We start from the raw sequence: 25,785 nt of genomic DNA, 5'->3' as shown, positions 1-25,785 counted from the left end.
TAAAATACGTAGTGGGAAGGTAAACGTTGTTCATGCTGTTTACAACACTCCATCAAGTGTACTGTCAGAGGCACTCCCGGACACCAAGCGAAGGGCGAACGTGGTCGGAACATCTTTTCATGGTTCGGATGCGTCAAAGAAGAGAGCGACAGGGAAGATTTGATCTTACAGGGCCAAGTCTCTGTTTCGAAACTACACGTATAAGTAAAAAAGTCGGCCCAAAAAATGGCTTAAAAGAGGAGTAAAAATATAAAAGGGCTGAAAAAAAGTCTGACATGAGAGTAAGAATGTCGGCCACTAAAAAGAGACTTTTCTGAGAAGGGAGCAAAACAAAACAAAAATGGTCGAGCTGTGGGGCCGGCAGAACGCGTCCCAGGCACGCAACTCCAGATTGAGGGAAATGGGAATGGGAGGAAAAGGAAGAGAGTTAAGATGTGAGGCGATGACGTCAACAGACAAGGAACTGAGCATGCGAAAAGCGTCGTGCTTTTTTTAAAGCAGGCTTGATCCCACGTGCCAGCGCAAGCCAACGTCCCTCACAAAATACGGGGATCATCAACGCTAGGAAGAAAAAGCACTTTAAAAAAGCAAAAACTTGCGCGATGAAAGCTGATTGTCCGAAGCCGCCATCTCCGAAGATTTTACGTAATCGTCGAAGCTGTTGCAGTGTTTGTGTTTTTCTGTTCGTCGGCCGACCGAAATTTTCAGACTAGGGCCTCATTCTTTATTTACCACATTTTATTCATTTCTCTGTGCCTGTGAAGCGTCCTTTTACCTAAATTAAATTCTCAAGAGAAAAAAAAGTCATCGTATCGACGAACGGTGTTTCGCCTTGCAATGTCGTAATAGGATTGAGAAGAAAAAGAGAGAGAAATTGTTAGTTCTTTCGCTCTTATGTTCATCATCCTGAGAAGCAGCATTCCTGCGGGTAAGATAGGATCGTCGTACTTGTTCATACGCCACACTTAGGTTCAATCAGAGGTGCTGGAGGTCGCGTGGGACGTCGAAAGAAACGTCCGAGGGTAAAAGAGGGCTCAAAAACGTAAAAAAAATATGCATCGCCAAAAGAAGAAGAGGACGCAACGAAAATGAATCGTTGCCGAAGGCGTGAGCCTTTCTTTGCGCGAAAAGCACGTGAGGAGCTATCCAGGACGAGCCAGAGTCCCATAATTCAGAGTAATGCCTTCCCCTGCACCCTTCCTTCCTTCGTATCCTTGGGGAAAAAAGATTTCTCGCTCATGCCTCTAGACCCAGCGCCACCATCACTACTGCTGCTGCTGCTTTCACCTTGAAAATCAATACACGTGGCGTTCCTTGTGCACTATACTTCTTCTCTGAACCTACCGACGAACCTGCCAACCGACCAACCGAGCGGTAAGACTCAGCTCGTTAAACAACGTCCCTTCTCGCCCAGGACGACAGGAGGGATTACTGAATAAAGAAACGGAAGCTCAGGCAAAAAAGTCGCGCAGCTGTCAGTTTGAGTTTGGATAAGGAAAAACAGAAACCTCTCGGCCGCCACCGAGGCAGGAATGGCGGCAGAAGAACGTAGAAGACTGGGAGAGGGTAAAGGAGCGAGGAGAAAAAGGAAGGGCGTAGCCGTAGCGCTCGCAGCCGCCATAGACTGCCTCCGCCCGCGTCAGAGCCTCCGAAGATGAACGATCTACCCCACGTGAGCCCATTAGACTGCGCATATCGGGCAATGTCTTCCCTGTTTTTTTTTCGTCATTTTATTTCACTTGTCTTGCAACACCGTTTTTTATTTCAGTTTTATTTTCTCAAACTCTTCCCTTCTCCTGCTCTTCCTGCGTATGCCATCGTTGTCAAGAAGCTAATTCGTTACTCTCGCAACGGTATCTGATGGGAAAGGTAGGGATAGGAGGGGGGGGGGGGTGAAAGAGAAAACGCTTTTTTTACCGCGTCTGTTCTCGGTTTTTGTGCGTGTTTCCGCCGTGTCGAAGACGAGATTTTTATTAGTTGTACGCCCTTAGTGCTTTGTTACCGCGACGGCCGTGCGCGTGCGCACGCTATCTGGCCTTTTTTTTCCTTTCGCTAAACGGTGGTGCGTAAGTGAGTGCGCGGCCCGTTCAAAGCCAGCAGCAGCAAACGTCGGTGTAGCGGCGGCGCGGAAGCGAGAGATTAGGTTTCCCTTAGTTCCTCCCGCGTCAGCGCGGCTGCCGTGAGTTACGGGCGCCGACAATCGGCAAAGACGGCTGCCTCGGCGGCTTTTGTGCGTGAGGCCTCGGTAGCGGCGTCGTGATGTCTCTACAGGAAAACACGGCGCTTGAGGAAAGGTACAACCAAATCATTGGCGCCGATGTTTCTTTTTTTTTTAACCGAACGCTTTACTACTCCATTCTGTAGCTTGTTCGGCGTGTGTTCTCGAGGATGTTTTCAGGATGTGAAGACGTTATAAGAAGCCGTGTTTCTTCGAAATCAACTGAGTTGTAAGTCAGCGCTGGTCCCGTTGTTCTGCGGTGTTCAGTCACATCTGTGGGCGCACTATTCAGGTGGGTCTGGAAAAGAAGTCTTCATGCGGGAGCAGTGCGGGGCGAGGGAGAGACAACGCTATCGCTATCACTGTCGCCTGTTTTCCACGACCCGTTCACTGCGTTACCTGAGTATGGTCCTCTTTTAGCGAGAACCAGCGGCAGCTGCGCAGCCTCCACCTTATACTGCTAACGCACATTTGTCCCATCCCAGCATATGATCGCCTGCGCATTTTTTTTTTCATTCGGTTTTCTTCTTGCATGTTTCGTACGAACGAAATGGCAAATGACATCAAAGTTGGATATCACTCAAGAACGATGCAGAAAACGTCCCTCAGAGGTGCCGCTCCAGTCAATGGCGTCCACCGATCCTGCCCCTTGACCGATCCTTTTGGACCTGCTAGATGGCAGGGGAATAACCACGGCGTCATGAAGATCGGTCGACGCCATTGGCTGGAATGCCTCCTATGAGGGGCCGCTTCGTTCTTGAGTTTTATCCGACTATAGAAGCCAACGTAGTGGAGCGATTTCTCATCTAATGTATTTATTTCTTTTTCCTCGTCGAAAAATCCGCAAGTGAAAAAAGTGCTGAATACCACCTCTAAAAAAATGTGGAGTGACGAGACTCGAATCGAATCACAAGTGATTAGTGGTGTCTAGCCAAACGTATACCCGAAGATTTTTAGTTATTTAAATGAGTAAAACTAAGCGTAATTATGCGTAATTACCCCTCGAAAGATCGGTGAAGTATAAAGAAAAATATGCGAACTACATTGCTTGCCAAAGCAAGATTTTCCACACACTGAACGTCTAAGTCGTTGCCGTCGTTAATGCGTAACCTCGTTATCTTTGCGTTCTCTCAAAGAAACACCACTTATTTAGAAGTTGGCTTGCATGGGGTCGATTTTTTGACGCAACGACGTACTTCATGGATATTTGTATAACTTGACCAGACAGTGCTCGCCCCAAGCAGACAGAAATTAATGGCCCCTTGCGGGCAAGCATTAGGCAGATGGCCTCTCGGAGCCGAACTTGACAGCCTTAATTGGCGGCCGTGTCCGCGAGTTTGAAGTGTAAGTTTTGCTGCAGGTCATTCATTATCTGTGCAGAATAAGCTTGTTCATTGCTCTAAATTTCAGTATAAAAGATAAATTGTCCACACCTCACAGTAGCCGTATACGTAGAGCTTTTCGAACCAAATATCGTTTTGCGAATGGCCACTGCATTGGCTGGAGACTTATTGGCTATCGAAACTGACCACTCAGAAAGAAAAGTTTACGGTCGTCACAATCGTAATCAGCCGACTTCATATCACCACGCTATAAACCGCAATTTTTCGCACTAAAAACTCTCAAAGTATTGTGCAAACCTGACTCAGATGCTGTGAAATGGAATTCGTTCACACCATTAACGGTGCTACATGCACAAAACAAAAACTGTTCACAACGGCTAAGAAAACAAATCGAAGCCCTTGTCTTTAAATATTTAACCCTATTTTAGTGTTGTAACTCGTAATTCGAAGATTTTTTTCGTCTCATGCCACTCACCGAACAGCTAACGAAACAAATAAGCAGCACAGCGATAAAATTCAGTTCAGTATTTATCACAAAAATCGTCATTAGCCCATCTACGTGCAATTCGCTACAGATACCCCTCCTCAAGTAACCTCAATATATCCCTGTTCTGCACATGCCACGGCCACGAACGTGAGCGCTGACAGGACACAACTGTTGTGGCCTTCTCACTTGAGGCATTTCTTGAAACTTAAGTTCCCAATTCCAGAGTGCCCGCCATAGCTCCGGAACGCTTTCTTCGGCAACGATACCTTAGTGAATATGCAGCTTGAAAACTGAGGATTTCTCGCATGCAGACATGGAGATGGCGGCACCGAACGCATCACGAGGGGTGATAATAGGCCACTGTTATATGTCGCACCTTATTTCAGGCGTCAGAGAAAATAGCCAGTATTGCATAAAGTTTTCCTCGTGTTTGAAATCCGCGCTGTAACCTCAAACAAAGCAAACAGCGTGTGCAGTAAGCCCTTTGACGCTTGCCCCTTTTATGTGCGGGGCTTTTCTCAGTAGACAAATGGGGTAGTGGACGGAAAAAAATCGCGTCCGATTTGCGTTAAAGCCTCGAAGCAATAGAAGAAACAACAAATCAGAGCCGTAGAACAAACACTGCTTTCAGCCTCTGTTTAAACATCGCACGCTTTGCAAACACTCTGCGCCCTAAAAGCACAACAGGAGGTCGCGCGTACGAGCGCGTCCAAGCGCAGCAGAATTACATAGGCAAATAGGATGACGACATGCCCGAACAGCTCTCCCAACTAGCGCCACCTAACGGCCTGATTCGTTCAACAAAACCGAACGAAAAGAGCGTGACAATCGTTGTTTCGCACCGGGACGTCTCGATGTTTGGTGTTTGTCCGCTTTTAGTTTTTTCGTCCGTTCCTCGAGCCCGTATTTTTGCATCAAAGGAAGCGTTAAGAGAGTAACGCCCGCACGTTGTCGTGATGGCCTCTGGCGAAGAATCGTCGGAACTTGTGCGTAATAATGTTGCTTCTCCTTCCTCGTCCAGATCCCTGCTTATTATTTTACTTTTCTGTTTTACCGAATAAAACGCACAAACAATATTTCGTAGAACAAATTTTCCAATTATGTGGTTCTTCTTCTTGCTTTCTTACTCTTTTTTGTACATTACTTTGTTGCACACACGGCCTATATTTTCTTTTCTTTCTTTGTTATCGTTTCCGATTTTCTTCTTTTCATTCTTATTATTTTATCGTTATTCTTGGTCTATCGCGTGTTTCTACTCTTTCTGATTCTTTTATTGTTCTTATTTCTTTGATCTTCCATGCGTTTCGTATTCATGTTGATTTGATCATACATTGTAAACAGGGCGCGAGAAACACATGACACGGAACATACCTTTTCTTCTTTTCCGCTGAGCTTTTTACAAGCTAATTACAGAGTCCGATCTAGCTGAAGAGCCAGTGGAAACTCTGAAATACAATTTCGCAGACTTTCTGTCGCCGATCAGGGTACCTAGGCTACTTTTATTTTTTTCAATTTTATGCACTACGGTGGATACCATGGTAGAGTGCATTGCGTTGACAATTTCGGCCACACGTTGGCGTCTGTAAAGCCCACGCCTGATACAAGCATTTTTAAATGACACCATTAAAATCCTGATCAGGTAAAAAATACCTCGTCGGTCATAAAATTCGCTCATTCACTGGAGGAGAATGAGGTTACCTAAATAATCATTCCAATTTTCGGAGGAAGTGACGTCATCAGACCGGGACTGATGCCCCTTCTGCTAAAAGAAGCTTGTAATGCTTCTAATGCTATTGCATTGCCAACACATAATTAGTTAGTTCGTTAGTCCCCAGACGTTGCTGGCACATACCCACTGCGGGGGAGTGGCCAAGACAAAGAAGGTTAATTGCTGGATACAGGAAAGTTTTGACGGGGAAAGGAGTGGTAATAGTATGTAGGCTGATAGATTGGAAGACGGTAGGACAGGGTCCTGTTAACTTGGAGATCGAAGACGGGACAATGGCTTAATATGCATAATGGTATGCAATGCCTGTAATGTTTTAATGTCGTACTGACTGAGAGCGGGAAAAAGAAATTAGAATGGGAGTCGCTGCGTTTATTGAAGGAAATTTTGCACAGCAGAGCGCACACTCCTGTCGCTTCGTCCAAGCAAAGAAGCGCCAATGGAAATAACAACTACGGAGGACACAGGCAAACCCAGTTGCGGCAGAACAGCAGGAAGTGATCTATTGTCTCAGGTTCGGCACAAAAAGGGTACTGTGGGGAAGCCACCAGGCCAGATCTGTGAAGGTAGAAATTACATAAAGTAATTAAGTGTCCCTGTTAATTTCTTCGTTTTCTTTTCTTCTGATTATTGTTCGTGACTTGCCGGTTCTACTGCATTTAGGGGACGGCGTCAGAGGCGAAGGCATTGTTTGCTTTGTTTAAATTGCAGCTGCAGGGGCAGAAGCCGAAACTACGCGCTGATAAGCTCAGCGCGTTGAAGCCGTTGAACGATCGCGGCAAGTGGAGCTAAATATGAGTACTGCAGTAAAAACAATCCTCGATATAAGTGCCCAAACCTTTCGTTATCGCTCAACAGTGCACACTACTCAACAGTGCATTCTTTCTTAAAAAGTGAACAGCTCTACTGGTCTCCTTCATCAGGTGCATCTAGCAGCGTCAAGAATCCGAATAACTCTCATTTTTCTTTTTCAGAGAATTTGAGGAGTAAAATTTGGCGAAAAGGAAGTTTTTACGGAGTTTCCAAAAGTTTGAAGAACCTAAATTTTAACACTTTTTTCTGAATTGCCGGTGTTTTCAACCTTCTGTAGGGAAAATGTCGTGGAATTGAAATTTTTTGGTTCATAAAGGAAATTTTCAATTACGGCACAGAACATCATTGACGGGAGGAAAACTTCCACCCACAGCCCATGCGATGCTTACGAGTACCAAGACTTCTAGCTGGCCGCCGGCACACAGTTAAGCAACAACTGAGCCCCCCGTTGCTGCAAATTTTCACAAATGCTACGTACGCATTTGTCTGATCAGTATGCTTCGTTGCTAGGTACCACGAGCAAGGAGTTTTGATTACTTGGCGGTATAAAATGCGCTGAAACCGTTCGTGTTGTCTTTGTCCTTGTCAGTGTAAGCAGCGCACGTCTCGCATATGAAAATGCGCTGAACCTAGCAAACGAAATGTTCGAGACACGAGAGCACTTCGCTGTCACCGACATTTCGTTGTTGCGGGGCTCGGCAGTAAATGGTTTCTTTCCCGCATTATTTCGCTCGCGTCCCACAGCTTCCTCAATGCTGCATAGTTTTACTGGGACGAGGTTTGTACATGAACGCATGGCCGGGGGCGCACGAGTGCAAGCACTGTACGTACACGCGTCATTAGCGCAGTGTGCAAGTAATAATAAGGACGAGAATAAAAATCTCGACTCGAGGCGATTGTGTTTGACGTTCATTAACCCGGCCGCCCTGCGAATCCGGCTTCGCCCGCGGGAGTCGCGCGGGAGAAACGAATATTTCTCCTCGCTGCCTCGCCCTCCATCGCCGAATATTTTTCTCTCGCGTTTCGGGAGCAGCTCGCGCCCTGGGATTCGCTCCTTCGTTCGCTTTTGTTTCTTTTCCTTTATCCTGGTGGCGGGCGACGTCAACTTGCAGCGAGGCGATATTTTCGAAGTGACGCGATGAGATTTCTCTGCGGGACGCCGGAATATCCTTACGTCCAGAAGTGGTAAGAACGTGAAAAATCCAAGGAATAGGAGTGTTTCGTTTTTTTTTTATTAGAGGATAGAGTTATTCGGTCTTCCAGCCACGGTGAAGAGAAGAGCGGCTGCCACCGCGCTTCCATTCACCGTGGCTGCTTACGACGTTTTTTCGCTGTCAGCCCCGCAAAGCTGTTGTTTTGAAATCTGTTCGCTAAACGTAGATTTGTTTGACGTCAATTTCGCCGCGGATCATCTCGTGCGTGTTTGTGTGTTTACCGATCCCTGTCGCTATGTGATGGATAAAAAAACACACCCGCTTTATTTTCATCTTTATTTTATTCCTTCCTTTTCCTTACACGAATAACCGATCAAGAAACCGCACTGTGATGTGGTCCATAAAATCCATTTCGTGGGCGCCTACACACCTACAACGTCTTTTTCTGAGCAAAATCGGCGAAGTGGATAGATACCTGCAAATGCATTGCGAGTTGGTGTTTCTTGTGCAATTCTCTGGGCTGCCAAAGGCAGAAGCCTGTCTCTTCTGTATTCGTGAGGAGATGAAATGCACCCCTGTACCTCACTTCGCTCCTTTTCAGCAATACTGACAGAAACAGTTTTTGCCAAAGCTTAGAAAAAAAAGGGGGCGCCCTCTCGAAGGAGCTGCAGGGATTTTGAGCGTAGCGAAACAAGCAGTTTTGCTGTGGCGTCGCATGAAATAAGTAGGCGGACTCACTCATGAGTCGACTCACTCGGGCTCACATTCAGATCACGATGTGAGTCGTGAGCGAGTTTGAACTTATATGTAGATCATGATCCGAGTCGCGAGACCGAGCTCAAGCTGAGATCATGATATTTGTTTTCGCGACGGTGGTGTGCGCTTCCCAAGCAGCACAGGTAATCGGCCCAATATTGGAAATATATTGGCGAATGCTGGTCCTACAAAGGACCGGTGTGAAAACCACCCCTCTCCAATATTGGCCCAATTACATGTGCAACTTGGGTTAAAGTATTTTTCCCTCCTCGTTCGTTGACAGCAGAGAGGAGGAAAGATTCCTGCCGAAACCAAGGACGCTTGAGGGCGACGCGGCTTGGCCGATCGAAGAGGACGATTCCATGCAAGCGAAGAAGACGGCGTTTTGTCCCTACAGTTTACGCGAGTGCGGTAATCAGCCGCGCGGAGATGTGTCGGATACTGTGACCGGCTTTTACTGTGTCTCTGAGTCCCTTCTTGCTCCTATTTCACACGCGACGAGCACACTTTTGCGCAGCTCTTCTCATGCCGGTGTGAGTTGTGATGAGTGAGTGAGCGCGAATGAGTTATGAGTCGAAGTGAGTTGTCGGTCATAATTAGTGGTTCACCCCGGGTGAATGGAGATTCCGAGTGACCTCAAGTGAATATTGCGCCTAAAGGAGCTTGAGTTCATTAGTTAGAGCAAGCCCGGGACAGTGTGAGTGTGAGTTCAATTGAGGCCGTAGATTGACCGAACTTTTGTGAGTGAGCCTGAGTGAGCACTCGTAATTTTGCCGAGGAAAGCCCATGAGGATTACGCTACTAAAACAGCTTCAGTTTCGTGATTACCATATTCAGGCAGTCGAACGGCTTAATCTGAGGATTGTCGGCGATGCTTCATAACACAGAGGAAGTCCGAATATAGAGTGGACACCGAAATAGACAAGTCTGTGGTTTCATGCCAAAGTTCCTGCATAAAGGAGTGGAGACACCAAAATTTTCGGAGAGTAGTTTTGCTCTGAAATGATGTGTACAACATTAGTAAACATGGACAACAAAGTGGAATTCGTTGGCGCTCAATACATAGTTTGTAACTGAATTTTTGTCCTTCTCTAGTTCCAGTTTCTGTTTCAGTTGCCAGAGGATGGTTACGACTTTGGAAATGATGATGATGATTATTATTATTATTATAGATTTTTATGGCGCAAGGGCATCTATGGCCAAAGAGCGCCATGGCAGAAGGTATTTTCGACTTCTCAAGGTGGGGTCGGTATGAGATTAAGTGATGCATACAACTACAACATATATAACCGCTGCCTTGTCGTTTCAATTTAGTCATACTCTTACGCTAACCTGCGGCAGAAGTGAGAATGTCAGCTAGTTAATAAAGATGACGTTGCAACCGTATTTCGACTGCTGAAAACAAGACCATAATTTCTTTGGAGAAAATCATTTTAAACACAAAAAATTTGAGGATGCACTTAAGCTCTGCCTTAAGGGTATGATGCAAGAGCTTAATGGGTTCATGAACCTTATGTGCAGATTTGGTCATTCTCTACTTAACATCCACAGATCCCTGGGAGTTCTCACACCCCTCCTGGTGCAGTGGTGCAGCGGTTAAGCCATGCGCCACTGCCCAGCTATGGCACGTGCTCTCAGCGGTGAGCCTTGTGCGGCCCAGATTGCTCTTGCCAAGCAACCTCTAGCGACCAATCATTGATTTTACTGCCACCTGCCGTAGTGCGCAGTTTCCTCACAATCCGGTGGGAAGGTTGTGATGACGCCACAATGTTACATGACATAAGTGGTCCACCTGCCTCCTAGATTCGTACTCTGAGGATTTTTCGCGGATTTTTCGCTCACGGTCAAGGACGCTGAAGTCGAATTTTTGTGACATGAGCTCCTTAAAGCTATCGCGTTAATACTGAGAGTAAGCTAATTTCACGTGGTGGTTCAGGTATAATACCGTCTTGCGAATCATTCGAAATCAAAAATACACCAAGAAAATTTTGCTGTCTCTACTCTTTTAAGACAGACGCGGTGTCAACAGACCTAAAAAACCTAACCCAAGGGGCAAAAGTGTTTTGTGTAAAAGCTGAAGCTAAAGCACCGTAGCTCGTCAAGCTAGAAAGCCTAGTTACACAACACCAAAAACCTGCTATGTGTCTTTCGTTCGTTCACCGTGTATATTTCAACACGTCCACCTGAGACCGTCACCTGCGTGTAGAAATATATGCCCTTCACCTTTCATATTCACCAAAAGAGACCAGCCGGGTACAGGTAAAAAGCACAACAAATATTTTCTGTCGTACAACAGACTTTCTGCACAGGTATTGCCCATGAACTTGTCGTAACAACAAAATTCTCTGTGGACTACAGAAAAGTACTACCGACAAAAACAACAGCCTTACATAAGAGTACTGTAAAACAACAGAAAAATATCAGGTTACGAAAGACTACAAAATATTTTGTCGTATTTCTGACACAGTTCTGTGGTTTTCGCGACTGAGCGGGATCCTCGTGTTGTACTGTAGCTCCCTCAGTACCCTGAAGTACACCCATGGGCGTTCCATCATAGCCGGAGAGAGCCCGGGCCACATCTGCAGGTACAGTCCCCGTCAAAAGTATACAGCCAAAGGTGTTTGATTCTAAGCTGTTTAGCCGGGCCCCCTAGCACATCTAGCAGTCCAAAACTTACGAGTATTGAGGACTCTAAGCCATACCCCTTTCGAGAGGTTACGGTCGCTGAGGATGCATAACGAAGCATACAGCAGGCATCACAAGCAAACCCCTTGGGCAGTGTGCTTTTGACGGCAAGGTGTACATGCCATCAAGTAGCAATGTTGCGCGTGCTTCGCATCACGTGCAGATCATTCGGAACAAGCCGCCTTCACCACCACCAAAGTACATGGCCAAGCAACCGGCCGCCGTAATCGTTCATTGTAAAACGGATGTAGCCCTCCACATTTCCGCAATTTCGCAGGGTCAAGCAGCTAACGCACGCATCCCTTGTGCACTGTGTAGAATGCGACAGCGCTGGGCGGGCAGCTGCGCCTGGTCAAAGGATCCCCGTCAGCACCACTACGACCAAGGACGTCGCATGCACGACGGAAGGAAACGTCACCGGCACTATGACTACGTAGTTTCCTTCGTCCTCGCTGAAACAGCCGAATTCGTGGACCGGGAAAACAAGGTCATTTACAATATAAGTTTCTCTCCCTCGACCTTCAGGTTGGAGAGGCCGCGCTCTACGTAATGCCCCCACCCCCCATCACTCGTTAACATAGAAAAGATGAGATCCGTTCTAGAAGGACCCTACCATGTACTACTCAAAGCCTCCGCCATAGACTACGAAGTCAACCGTCTTGTGCTTCCACTTGGCAAAGTAAGTGACTCTGCACATGTCAGCAAACTGCGCCGTCATTTTTTGCCACATGCTCCTTCGAGAGCAGGAAGAATCACGTGAAGAACAAAGCATGGAAGGAGGAAACGAAGTTATAAGATGGGAAGAAATACGGAAGTATGTAAAAGGATAAATAAGCTACAAAGCAGTAATTATGGGAGTAAATAATCCCAATAATATCCACACGGTTGAACGCATACGTGCGCTCCTGCATGCGCCTATGAGCACACATCAAACAATGGCGATGGGAAGAAATACGGAAGTACACAAAAAGAGAAATCAGCACGAGAAATTAGGAATTACATGAATAACTAGTCCAAATTGCACCCGCATGGATGGATGCGCGCTCATAGGCGCACGCACACACATACATATTCTCAGAAAACAAACAAAATAAAACATAGCAGAGCAAGGCAGACTCACAGAGACGGCAGGAGATGCGGTACCAGAAGCGGAAGCAGGCCTTGAAATTGAGCGGTCGGTACGGGGGCGACACGAGCCTCGCTGGTTGTCCCAGGTCGGGCAGCGCCAAACGGTGGCCGACGCTCTCCAGCGCCATGTAGTGGCCGGACGGCGAAGACAGAGCCACTGCATGCAGCGCCGAATGCATTCAAAAAGAGGCGCACACGAGTTATGATGAGCTTCTACCTTCGCTGCTCGCAATTACGTACAGCGGCTTGTGACCTCGCCATTTTTTTCACGTTTACAAACAGGAGTAACAATAACGAATATTTAAATAATGGCAGCTTACAGAAAACCTTTCCTTGGCCCGTTGTTTCCCTCACATAGGCCCAAAGCTTCTGCATAAGTCATCTCTGACTCCGAAGGCTTTTGATAACCTGAACGCTCATTTAAAGGGGTGCTCCTTGGCAATAGTGGAATCAAAATATGCATAGACTAGGACCGCCATAAAACGTGGATTCACCAGTTGAGGACTGCTCTTTTGGGGGTGCATATGAAGTTAAATAAAATGAAAATCTTTTCGGCAATTAAGCTTGGCCCGTTTCAATTTATGGGCGCGGGAGACAATCTCCGGCACTCACCGACGGAGGTTGTGCCGTTGTCTGTGGCGGCGACGTCGTCCTCGTCCTTGCTCTCGTGCTGGCGGGAGAACTGGACGCCGCTGCTCAGGTCCGACGTCCAGCCGCACTGGTCGAGCGCCTCGAAGTCGCACGATGGGTCCGGGTCCGGCACGGTCGCTGAACAACGAAGGGGGACGCGACACAGTGTCGTAAAAACCGGATAAGCAGCAGAAAACGTTTTTTTTTTTTCATTCATGCAACCATTTTCTGAAAAGAGGCAGCGAACACCTCTTGAAAGAGAACGGCTAATCTCGAGCTGGATGGTGCATATTGAAGGTCACTTGTAGAAAAGAGAAGGCTGAGAAACTAAATGTCACTACAGTGCAGTGCAATGTGCTGTTTTTCCTTTTTAGCATGTTTGGAACTTACATATTCGGCCAGTACCAACTCGCCCAAGTTTCCGTATTGCTCAGGTTCCTTGCTTGCCTACATCTGTCTTCGCTGCAAATTATATTCGTTGTCATGTAGTATCAACCCCCCCCCCCCCCCCCCCCCAAGCATTCCGCAAGCACTGACAGCGCAGAACAACAACAAAGCTAACATGGCGCAGCTGTTGGTCAAGCGGAGCTAGAGATTTATCGTATTTACGCGTCGCCCGTTTCACGCAACAAAATTTCGATAAGGGGTTTTTCAATAAAGGCTGCAACAAAGCAGCAATGCAGAGGCCAGTCGGTGATGCACGACATTTTTGGGACTGCTCAGATGCTGGGGCCACCTGCTAACATACCTCTTTGAAGGATTTTGAACACCGGTGGGGGGGGGGGCACACTGCAAAAAGCGCCCACATTGTCTCTGGATACGCAGAAGCAATAATCGATACAATAGAAAAGCTTGAACGCGTATAAAACCGCGCTGCAAGTTTTGTTTCTGGTAATTGTAACTTCCGCAGTAGTATTACGTTAGTTAAAGAGAACCTTGGTCGGAAAACACTAGCACACTGCCGATTAGCTGCAAAATTTAGGCTTTTTCTGAATTTACTCTGATCTCACAGGAATAAACAAGAACTTGAACATTTTCCTTCCTCACTTCATCTCATTTTCCTTCCTCACTTCATCTCTAAACGATGTGAACACGAGCTGAGAGTTCCTGAAAGGCGCTGTCGTACTGATTTCTACCGTAATTCGTTTCTTCCGCATGCTTCCGCACACTGGATTAGGCTTCCGTAGAGCATTGGTGAATGTAAAACGTGTTCAGAGTTTCTGTCTTCATTGTCACGCAGTCTGCCGTAGATTAATATCATCCCGTTTGATTCATATCTTTTGGCTGGCATTGCGCTTCATGCGATAGTGTATCCTTTCCATTTCTCCGTTGTAATTTTGCACAGCGGTGCACTGAAGACTGTTTGCCATCGAGATGACTTATTGATGTTACGTATTTTGTTACTTTATTGCTTTTACCAACTATGCTTAGCGGTTTTAAGTTCTTGTCACATGTTCATTTTCTTCCAATTGCCCCCCCCCCCCCCCCTACAATAATGCCCTTGTGGTGCTGCAGGTACTTGTATAAACAAATAATATCAAAAATAAAACGTGATCTGCAATCCTTGCTGCTGATAGCGTTGGGTCCATCTTCTAGGTCTTCCCCTCCTACCGAACACTTTAGAGCGAAAGTTCTACTTCACGACAAAAGCTATAAAATTCGGGTCTTCGCTGAATCCCGACCTTGAATTCACCTTAAATAAATCAATCAATAAATATTGCCGCGAGTGGGATTCGAACCCACGGCGGAGCACACAGGTCAGCTTCTTTTCCCTCTGCACGAGAGCACTATGCTATCGGCACATTTTTTTTCTTTATTGCACGGAAATCAAATCCGCCTGAGCTAGCAAATTCTTCACGTGCACACATACTATTTCGCGATCCGATTTCGCCTCATGTTAAACTGCAGCACACTTTCGCGCTGTGCATTGCACGTCTTCGTCTTCATCAACTAATACTGCTATCGAACTAATATCGTCGCCAGGCGTGCCGCGCCTATTATGGTTACTACCGAGTGGTTATTACCAAACTAAACAAGCTAAACCAATATCAACCAAGACAAACAAAGCAGAACAGACCTTTCGGTTGACAGCTGCAGTCCAACTACGTTAAAACCCGGCCAATTTTTTTCGAGGCATCAAAAGAAGCTTCACTCTGAGCGGACCGACACTATACATTCGCCTAGTATTGGGCACAATGTCATGCATTTTTATGCATGTATTTAGCCCTAAGCTAGCTACGGTGCCCGGCTCGTTTCACAGACGCCCTCAGGGCACAACAGGCCGGTGGCCGTGACCGTGAACGCGCAGGTATTCCAAAACGCTCGGGCGACAGTGGAGTCTACGCCGCGCCTCTTTTTGCGCAGGCAGTCAACGCACGCACTCGACAACATCCTCGTTTCCCAAACAGTTGGTTGAGGCCTGAGAAGGGAAGGTCGCGCGATTTTCCGCTCTCCTAGTGACGTCGCAGAGCTCCCGAAAGAGTGGTGCTTGAGTTTTCGTGCCTAGAGCACGACGCATAATGCGATGTCAATCTCAAAGCGAAATCAGGAGAGTTCTTTGTGCCAGTCAGATCACGGCTAAGTGGCTCGATGACTGCCGACGAGACGCCAGCTTTGCTCCGAAAACGCTGTTGTACTCTGATGAAAGACGAAGCTTGCCGGTTCGTTACAAAGGCACAAAGGAACAATTTTATGCACCGCTGCTTACATTCATGAAGAAGAGTTTAGGGATGCTAGGCAACGTTCTCTGCAGTTCATATAAGTTCAGACACGTTTTCTTTCCGATTTCTATTTGTTTTTCAAGAATTAAGGCTGACTTCCGTGAGACACTTCGTATTTTGCGATGCTTAGCGCGACTGATGACGTCAGCCTAGACGTCACTGTAAAACTTTGACGGTCAAGTTTCTAGTGCTTATAATGTGAAAAAAAGGCATCTCTTAAGCGAAACACCGATTCGCAGGAATCAACCCAGTCAGTATGCGTCATACTGTCGATCTCTTTCCCGTTAACCTTAACAAGTTTTCCGCGCCTAGTTTTTGTCGGAGTGCTCCAGTTTGAGAATGACGAAGAAAACAGAACTAAAGGTTTATCTATTAAAACAAAATAAAGTGCGAAATATGATCATTGGTCTCCTTTAAGCTCCTGATAATCGAGATAACTGCTGATGCCTCGTCGCATTTGCGAGATTCGAGGAAATATTGAGTGCAAATACAGGCGTGCTGTCAGGCGGTATATTGCTGGCGCAGAGAGACACGCAGACACTGCGGAGAGTAATATTTCGTCAAACGCACTCGCTACAATTACAATGCTGTGCTGAAGAAGACACGAATAGTCTATTCACCCCGCGAGGACATATTTAAGCCGTTTTTGGTACGTACGTAAAAACAGAAATAAAGTGAATTCCTCATCCCATACTCTGTAAGTTCTACAACACTTTCACGCTTTTCTCATGGACTTGTTGGTGAGACAAAAAATCTGCGTACCTGTTGCCAGTGCCGTAATGTAATGCATTTGTCGCCTTGACTGTCCTTTTTGTGGGACACAATGAAGAGCACTGTCACAACTCTGCAAAACGTCACGCGAGAACAACAGAACTACGGGTGCAGTCCTGCAGATCTGGTCCAACGCTGTCGAAGCGTGCTGCTCTGACAATTATTGTCGATGAGTCTTGGGCTTAGCTTACCTTAATTACCATAGCTTAATTACTTCCTTCTCTTCGTCTCGTGAGCCAAAAGAAATACGCATGCTGCTTATTTTCAAGGGCCTCCATTCCGCCTAGCGCATTAGAGAAGTTTTGATCCATATTTGCGTTTGTCGTTAAGTTCGATGCCCACTAGTTTTAATAGTCACTCAGCATGCACTGGGGCAAAAAAAAAAAAAAAACGAGTAGCCCCGAGGCACCGAAGCAAGGGCCCGAACAGGTCGAAGTGCTCGCACTAATTCGACCCAACTTAACATGAAAGTTTAATGGCCACCGCACGGTAAATGGCCTCGTTAATTCCCACTATTCCGAAAGGCGTTTTGACACTACTAACTTGAAGGAGACGACTCAGGGGCTGGCACAGCGAGTTCACAGTTTTTCTTGGCCCGGCGACGTGTGTTACCACGGCATTGTAAACTGAGCAGTGACCGAAAACCGTGCTATACCGCATCTTAATCTGCCCTTGAAGAAAAAATGGGACTGTCTGGCAGAATTAAAATAAGTTAGCAACATTGAACTGTACCAGAAATGGTGACTAAGACGTCAGAAATAACTCCACCGTCGAAAGTACGAGAACACCACGAGAAGAAGAACACAGGACAGTGCTGGACTAACAACTGAGGTTTAATCAATAGATGGCCAACCTAGGTGGCCAAAACACGCATGCGTATCAGATGCAGTAAAAAACATCACAGAAGCGGCGAGTCACCGAAGAACGCATACATGTTCAAGTTCTGGCAAGCAACAAAACACAACTATTTTGCCTATCAACCTCACCCACGCACACTTCTGCTCAAGAAATATTCCTTGTCCGTGAGTATCAAATACGGTGCACTGATGCACGTGTCACTCACTGCCTTGCAGCCTAATATAGTAGGCCTCCAGAATTTCTCTCTCCTCCCTGTTTTTTTCTTTTTTCCAGTGACTGAAATGCTATTAAAAGCCGGAACACAATTTTCACGATTCCTGCAGAGACGTGGGAAATTATTTTGATTATTTTGAGACCCAAAGCATTTGCCTGAGAGTTTATGCCTAATTTGAGTGTAAACCTGTGGGACAGTGGGCACTGGAGTGTTACATGGGCGGTTGTCTTCTATTCAAAATTTATCAGAACAACCCCAACGAAGGAAAAGTGGCCGGCAGTATAAAGCAATGTCTGTCCCTGCAACAGCTAGCAACCAGGAATAGAGCATGCACAATTGGGCTAGTTGGCGTCGAGCATTTAAACAAATTTCTGAGTGTGCCTGAAACAGTATGAACATCGTGTTTCAAGTTAAATAAAAAAATTCACAGGACGGTTAAGACGGTGTAACGCGATATTCACTGTTTAGGAATTTAGTTTTGGGGATATATTCGTGGCGCACTGTTGTGTAGTTGTTACGTGATGCACACCCCTGCACTGGCAGGCGGCTGTTCCAAACAGAGCCAACCGTAGGCTTATGCGACCCATGTTGACGGTGGCATAATGTCACGTGGCATTAACGCACCCATCGGTTACGCCAACCATAAAGCCAGGGACGGGCGCCTAAGAGCTATCGCTGTAAAAATCATGTCTTCAAGAGCGAGCAAACAAAGCTCCCACACCTCTTCAATGTCACCCCAATTGAAGATCTACTCACGGGTGCACGAAGGCCTGGACCCGTTCCACGAGCGTCCGTCGCAGAAGGCGGTGGCGCTACCTATGAGCGTGTACCCGAGGCGGCAGCGAAAACGCAGCATTAGCCCACGGCCTCGCACGTTATCCACGTTGCCACGGGGCAGCAAGTCACGGCTGGGAAGGCGGCAACCAGGGGCTGTAACGAGAAAAGGCGGTAGTGATTTCGATCATTTATTTCCTTTGCACACCATCGTATATACGTAGTAGTACGTCTACGAGGACGTAGCGCAGCTTATCCACCACATTGAACAGCGAACACGGTACACCACAAGCAGGCACGTTTGCGACGTAACATATTTACTCAAGCATAACGCCAGCTTTTTCTTAATAGAGTGTTATAGCATTGCGCGATCCGCTACCGTGATCTGTTTCCGCGAGGTGCCACTGCGCATGCGCAGATCGCCCTGGGGACGCCAGAAGGCACCACGTGCCCGTCAGCCGCGTCGGAACTAATCAACGTGTACCCAGCGGTGCCCCGCGGTAGCGGATCGCACTATGCTCTAACTCTCTAATGACAATAGATGTGCGGAGTAATTCGTCGCGTTGCAATTGAATGACATACGCATACGCCGCTCTGATTGTATTTTCTGCATCGCGCCGGCAAAAGCGACCCTCGCGTTGCAGTCATGGTCGCGCTGAATTCGCGCAGGTGCGGTATGCTTCGGTATGCCGTATTCGGGTAAGTACGCTACTTGCCACAATACGGCCTGAACTGTGAAAGTAGTGCCCACTGGAGGCCGGAGGTGGCGCATATTTCGCTTTCAATTTTAGGGTCTTAGTAAACGAATATTGCATCCCTATAAGAACATTTGATTTGGGGGATGAAGGCAAACTTGCAATTGGTGACGGTAGATATTTCCATGGTTTACCCGGCACTTTATAGTAGCCGCTGCCTAAATCGGCTTTACTTTGCCCAGTAGCTCATCCGTGCAAAGTACAGCTGCATTATCTACTGATGGTACGCAAATTAGCGACGGTCTCGATACGAACGCCGACCGATACTTGCTGGCGATGCGCGCTATACAGCCTCGACGTCCTGCATAGGTAAATAACAATGGCGCGCCATATTTCTATGATGGAATCTGCGTAATGAAATTAAGCCTCCACTAAAAATAGGTCTTCCTTCATTTTCTTGAGCTTTCTTTCTTGATGCGGAAATAAGCGTGTACATTAACTAGTGCGGCTTCCCCAAAAGCTCCCTGCAGACAGCATATAATCCTTCACTCTGCAAGAGGATTCATGCACGAGTCGAAGTACAAGTTGCGGCACAACGAATCTGAATGCTAGCTGTAAGGCACGGTAGCTTGAAACAAAATAAATAAGACTTCAAAGCTAGCGCTTTTCTAAGTAAGAAACGAAAGAAATGTGTGAGACTCGAGTTTCTTTCGTGATCATAAACGCGCAATCATTCATTGCAGTCATATATATATATATATTACGCGCATTTCATGTCAAGGTGTCCAGCTTGCTGATAAATCGCAAATCTCTGAGGCATTCAATAAGTATTTTCAGAGTGTGTTTTCCCATCATGGTTTATTTGTTCAACCCAGTACCATGCATGTCTCCCAACACGACCCCCCGACATTGTTTCTTCATCTGGCGTATTCTCCATGCTACTCAACCTCAAAACTAAAGCGTCCGCTGGACCTGACGGGATACCAAATATTTTTTGCGCTGTTATGCAGAAGCCATCACAGAGTTCCTGGTTGTTATTTTCCGCAAATCATTTGAAACAGGAAACATTCCTTCCGACTGGAGGAAAGCGCGGATTGTGCCCGTGCTGAAAAAGGGTGATCCTGCCTTGATTGCTAATTATCGTCCCATATCAATAACTTCCACATGTTGCAAACTTGCTGAGCATATCATAGCTAACTACATAACTACATTTCTAAACGATAACAAGGTACTTACCCCCCATCAGCACGGGTTTCGAAAAGGCTTTTCCACTGTCACTCAGCTAACTTCTGTCATTCATACTTTTGCAAGTGTACTAAATAGCGCTGGTCAAATGGATGTTATTTTTTTAGACTTCAGCAAAGCCTTTGATGTTATTTCTCATGCCAAACTAATTTACAAACTTGAACTTATTGGTCTTCCTAATTTCATAATTCGTTGGATTTCCTCATACCTTTCTCACCGCACACAATTTGTTTGTATTGATGATTGCTATTCAAACCACCTGCCGGTCCCTTCAGGCGTCCCACAGGGAAGCGTCCTCGGACCTCTCCTCTTTTTGATATATATATCAATGACATTACTAACGTTATAACTACCCCTGTTCAAATTAGATTATTTGCAGATGACTGCGTTTTATTTCACGAAATTACTTGCCAAGATGATCAAGTTTTACTAAACTCCAATCTTCAGAACATACATATATGGTGTAATAAATGGGACATGAAGCTAAATTTAGAGAAAACAGTATACATGACGATAACTAACAAAAAGGCTTCCTTCTCATTTCCTTACAATATTTCATCTCACCTTCTGACCGAAGTCAGCGAGTACAAGTATCTAGGAGTTACAATAACGAAAAACCTTAGCTGGAATAAACATGTATCAAACGTATGCTCCTCAGCCTTTCGTAAACTCTGCTTTCTTAGACATAAACTAAAACTTGCCTTACCTGAACTTAAAAAAATAACCTACTTTTCAATAATAAGGCCATCACTAGAATATGCGTGCACCGTCTGGGATCCCTACACTAAACGTAACATCGAGGCCCTTGAAATGATTCAACGCAAAGCCGTCCGTTTTATTTTTTCAAAGTATCGTGTAACTGACTCACCAACGACCCTCATGCAAACTCACGGTATTGAAACATTACAGCTGCGCCGGAAAATTCAAAGACTGAAACTACTTTTCTTACTAAAAAACCATAAACTGTCTATGAATGCAGACCCCTCCCTTAAACCTAACACTACGCGCCAAACACGAAATCATCATACACAATCATTAACCCCTTACAGTCCTAGGATTAACGCCTTTAAATACTCATTTTTTCCACGCACCATTGAGGAGTGGAACAGGTGTTCGCCAGATCTCTTAACCAGAGCTGATTCTTTTGACTCAATGTTTTCTTCACAGCATTTAATTTGAGAGCCGTTCACTTTTTGTATTTTGCATCTGAGCCTTGTATTTATTGCTGTATTTTGTGTTACAACTTGTATTTAACATTTTTTCAATTTTGCTAAACCTGTTCTTTTTTGCATATATTATGTACTCGCCCCTCCTGCTTGGGCCTACTGTAGGCCTGCAGTATGTTCTAAATAAATGATATATATATATACGCAAACGCGCAATCATTCATTGCAGTCGCGCGCGCGCGCGCGCGTGTGTGTGTGTGTGTGTGTGTGTGTGTGTGTGTGTGTGTGTGTCTGTGTGCGTGTGTGCGTGTGTGCGTGTGTGCGTGCGTGCGTGTGTGCGTGCGTGCGTGCGTGTGTGTGTGTGTGTGTGTGTGTGTGTGTGTGTGTGTGTGTGTGTGTGTGTGTGTGTGTGTGTGTGTGTGTGTGTGTGTGTGTGTGTGTGTGTGTGTGTGTGTGTGTGTGTGTGTGTGTGTGTGTGTGTGTGTGTGTGTGTGTGTGTGTGTGTGTGTGTGTGTGTGTGTGTGTGTGTGTGTGTGTGTGTGTGTGTGTGTGTGTGTGTGTGTGTGTGTGTGTGTGTGTGTGTGTGTGTGTGTGTGTGTGTGTGTGTGTGTGTGTGTGTGTGTGTGTGTGTGTGTGTGTGTGTGTGTGTGTGTGTGTGTGTGTGTGTGTGTGTGTGTGTGTGTGTGTGTGTGTGTGTGTGTGTGTGTGTGTGTGTGTGTGTGTGTGTGTGTGTGTGTGTGTGTGTGTAACTTTGATCAAAAGATTCTATATTCGAACGGCAGTGTTCAGAAGTTCCTGTTTACCTTCTCTTTTCTGCTTTTCACAGGCACTGCTACGGGCTCTGTCAGGGTGATTATCACAATTGCGTCCTCAGACAGGAAATTTTTTAGAACACTGCATAACCCGATCATTCGTTCGTTATTTCTTTTGCTCGCATAATTCCCAGAGGCGTTCCGTTTGACATGTGTTCCAATTGCTCTTTTTCCTAATTTCTGTTTTCTGCCTGCTGGCTTGATACTTGAGCCGCAATGCATTCTTCGCCTTCAGAACGTCGGAATAAACCCCAGTTCTTAGAATGTATTAAGGAAACAAACTTAATTTAACCAGCTTATTCGTCAGACGAAAGCGAAAACAAAGGCTCCGTGTGCGTCAGTGCAGCGTTTCTTTGTGTATTCCTTCAAGAGGGAGAAGGTGGCGCAGGAGGAGGAGGACGGAAGAAGAAATGCCCGAGTCTATTAAGCGCAGCGTGTGCTGACATCCTAATGGCAGGCTAATGATGTCTCTCGGCAGGGCTAAATTTAGTCCGAGACGTTGCCCCGCTTCTCCGTCGTCGCGAAGGCACACAGAAAGATAAACGCAAACTTGGCGGACGAAATGCAAAAATTTCGCCACGCTTGACGCAAACCTGCCTGGCCGGTCGAAAACTAAGGGAATCGATTAGGGAAAAAAGGAGGAAAGCCTGAGCCGAGTGCGATGATGAAATAGGATAAGCAAGAGCGAGCGCCGTCTGCTATAGGGAAAGACGGGTTTTGGAATTAGGGAAGAAAAGACGGAAAGGGGAGCTCCGCGCGTGCAGATAATTTGATCCAATTTTTCAGCGTTGATTAATGCCTCCCTACTTCGGAAGAAATTCAAAGGGACACTAAGCGGAAAATAAACGAGTTAGGAGTGCATAGAAAAAACGCGGCGATGAGAATTAAGCAGGACGACGGAATTGGGGAAGGCACGGAAGCCTGGAAGGATGTATGCGTAACGAGCTCAATAGCAGCCGTGCTGACGAAGACCTAAGCCGGCCTGCCAAATATGAGGAAAAGGGAGAAAGGGAACGAAATGGCAGTGCGCTATTTTGTCGTCGCTAACTTTATCTGGAGCAAACGATATGGACGTCCATATAACTGTATTACGTCGTAACCTGAAAGATCCAGTCTGCTGACGAGATACAGTTTTAAAAATAAAACGCTTTCAACTTTCCTTAACATCAACATTTGCAGAACATCATTTTAGAACTACGTCGAATTCGACGCCGAAACCAATACCCCCGACAGTCTAATTTTCTGCCTTTGTGGTAGCAATGCTCCGAGCGGGATTTGAACCACAGCCGGTAAAGAGCAGCTTATTTACTCGACGCTTCAGACCTGTAGACCATGACCATAAGTATACACTCCCGCTATATGATGGAAATATAACAAAGCCAGGGAAAAACTCTACGTGCGTGTAACAGGCACCACTCAGAGCGCAGCTTAGGCGCTCCCCCTTTTACCCAAACCTTCCGCAAGCACGCAGGCACGCACACGCACATACACACACGCACACACATACACGCACAAACGCGCAAACACACACACACACACACGCTGACACAAACCGCAATGACATAGACCATCGCCGTCGTCGTCTCCATGCTGCCTCCTTTCATTCTGTGCTTACAAATTTTCTGATAAAAATTGGACTGCCTATAGACTTCGTATAGGCTCCATTGCCTTCCTATAGATATTTCCTTTTGTCTATTCATAGTCTGTGGATAAAAATCTACTAAAATCATATGGCCATCAATATTTATAGATTGTCTATAGTCGGCGCGTAGTATGCACATTGCCTATAAACTAGCCTATACAATTTGTCGACAGAAAATCTGTGCACTTTATATTGACAAGTTTATGGAAGGTCTACGGACTGTCCAATTTTTGTAAGGGCCATGGTCGGCGGCAGCAGTGTTATAGCATTTCAATATGAATCAAAAAGTAGGATGGCTGGACTATGTCACCAATGGCAGAATTATGAAACAGCAGAAAGAAGTAAGCGAGAAAGCGGCCGAGCGCGTCAGTAAAGCCGCAGCAAGGCCGGCGAAGGCGCGTCAAGCAGCGAAAGAAGCGAGTTGCTGAGCTCGCTGCCCAGCGCGAGTAAAATATGCGCTGAGCATGGCTGCCCTTAAATCACTAAAAGCGGCGAGGGACGGTGAGCACGCTGCCCAACTCAAGGAAGAGGAACGGTTCGTGGCGACGGCTCAGCCAGGGTGACGCGGGGAACAGAAGAAGCGAAGGCGGCAGCACGTCCAGCAGACAGCGGCGCCTTGCTGAGACCCACTGAAGCATTCTGGCTACGCTCACCTATGAGCAGTCAGATAATGAGTTACGAATTTCCTGCCATGCATTCACGCTTGCACGTACTCCAGGCATCAGGATAGGTCACCTTTATTTTTTCACCTCAGCTTGAGCCATAAAGGGTGCCATGGCCAGGAAGTACACGGTGCTGAGAAGGTGACGTCTGTGGTCACGTGGTATAGGCGGCCTTGACGGGGACACATTTGAGGAGGGTAGCACCAAGAAGGGGCAGGGGAAGTCTGGACGTCTAGCAGCTTTTCTCTCACCTCCAGTTCCTCTTTGCCGCTATTTCACGAGGCAAGCGCTGAAAGCACATCTTGCTGTATTCCATGCAAACAAATAGCCTAGCTGTCAGTTGCCTCACGACATCTGCATGTCCCTACGTGGGCGCCTTACAATTGCAAGAAGCCGTCCTCTGCGCGACTACGCTGTCGCTGACACCACTAACTACACTCTAAGCTCCAGAAAACCTATCATGCTATAGCTATTATCGTAAAGTGGTACACAGCACTTTGGCTAAGTCTGGCGCTAATTCAGCGTGATCATTTTAGGCTTAGCCCCCTCAGTTAAGGTGCTCTAACGCGTATTATTTCTTGCATGAGGGCGGAAACCGATTAGATAGGAAGTGATCACCTCCGTAGCGAGGGTCCATTGGTGCTGTTTTTCTTAAACTAAAGCCGCAACCTACAAATCTTCCTGACAATAACAGACAGACAGACAGACCCCTAGACTGCACCCTAGCACAGTCTAAACTGAGTCAATACGAAGCTGAATAGCAATCCCAACGTATGGATCACGCGGCACGCATTTACAGTCACAACGAAAGGGGGCGCCACCACGTGCCCGCCCTCTGTCCAGCACGCGGCGAGGAGGTACACAGACCGAAGCGGGCCGCTGCAGCTCGGCAGAGGGCCGAAGGGCAGAATAAATGTGGACGAGAACCAAGGACGCACACACATACACACTCGAATCCCGGCCGCCAGCGCCACCCCCTGCCTAATGCAGAAATCGATGAACAGGCCGATTTTCGGAATCAATGCGCCCGTCGCTGCCCGAGCAACATCAACAGCAACGCTGAGAAACCCTCTCCCCCACCCCTTCCTTCATTCCTTCCAAATGAAGAGAGACAGTGGCCATGCGTCAACAGTGACGTTCTCGACTCCGCCTGTTCTTGGCGCCGCAAAGAAAAGCTCCTGCTTGCATGGAGGGCTGTTTTCGCTTATATTTGTCATGATTTTCTAGCGCAATATATATATATATATATATATATATATATATATATATATATATATATATATATA

The 25,785-nt window shown here is 46.5% G+C and overlaps 1 protein-coding gene across 1 annotated transcript in view; it reads right to left on the bottom strand.

Moving 5' to 3' along the window:
- Positions 1 to 25,785, bottom strand: part of LOC144110703 (uncharacterized) — a 113,102-nt gene that overhangs the window by 46,625 nt on the left and 40,692 nt on the right. Inside the window, exons 7-9 of the mRNA XM_077643760.1 lie at positions 18,260 to 18,433; positions 12,923 to 13,078; positions 12,303 to 12,467 (exon numbers count right to left, since the gene is read on the bottom strand). Coding sequence (XP_077499886.1) covers positions 12,303 to 12,467; positions 12,923 to 13,078; positions 18,260 to 18,433 — 495 coding nt within the window. The remainder of the gene's footprint in view (positions 1 to 12,302; positions 12,468 to 12,922; positions 13,079 to 18,259; positions 18,434 to 25,785) is intronic.

The sequence above is a fragment of the Amblyomma americanum genome, chromosome 11 (assembly GCF_052857255.1).
Source record: "Amblyomma americanum isolate KBUSLIRL-KWMA chromosome 11, ASM5285725v1, whole genome shotgun sequence".
In the NCBI taxonomy this organism is placed as follows: domain Eukaryota; kingdom Metazoa; phylum Arthropoda; class Arachnida; order Ixodida; family Ixodidae; genus Amblyomma; species Amblyomma americanum.
This window is presented reverse-complemented; position numbering and strand designations above follow the sequence as displayed.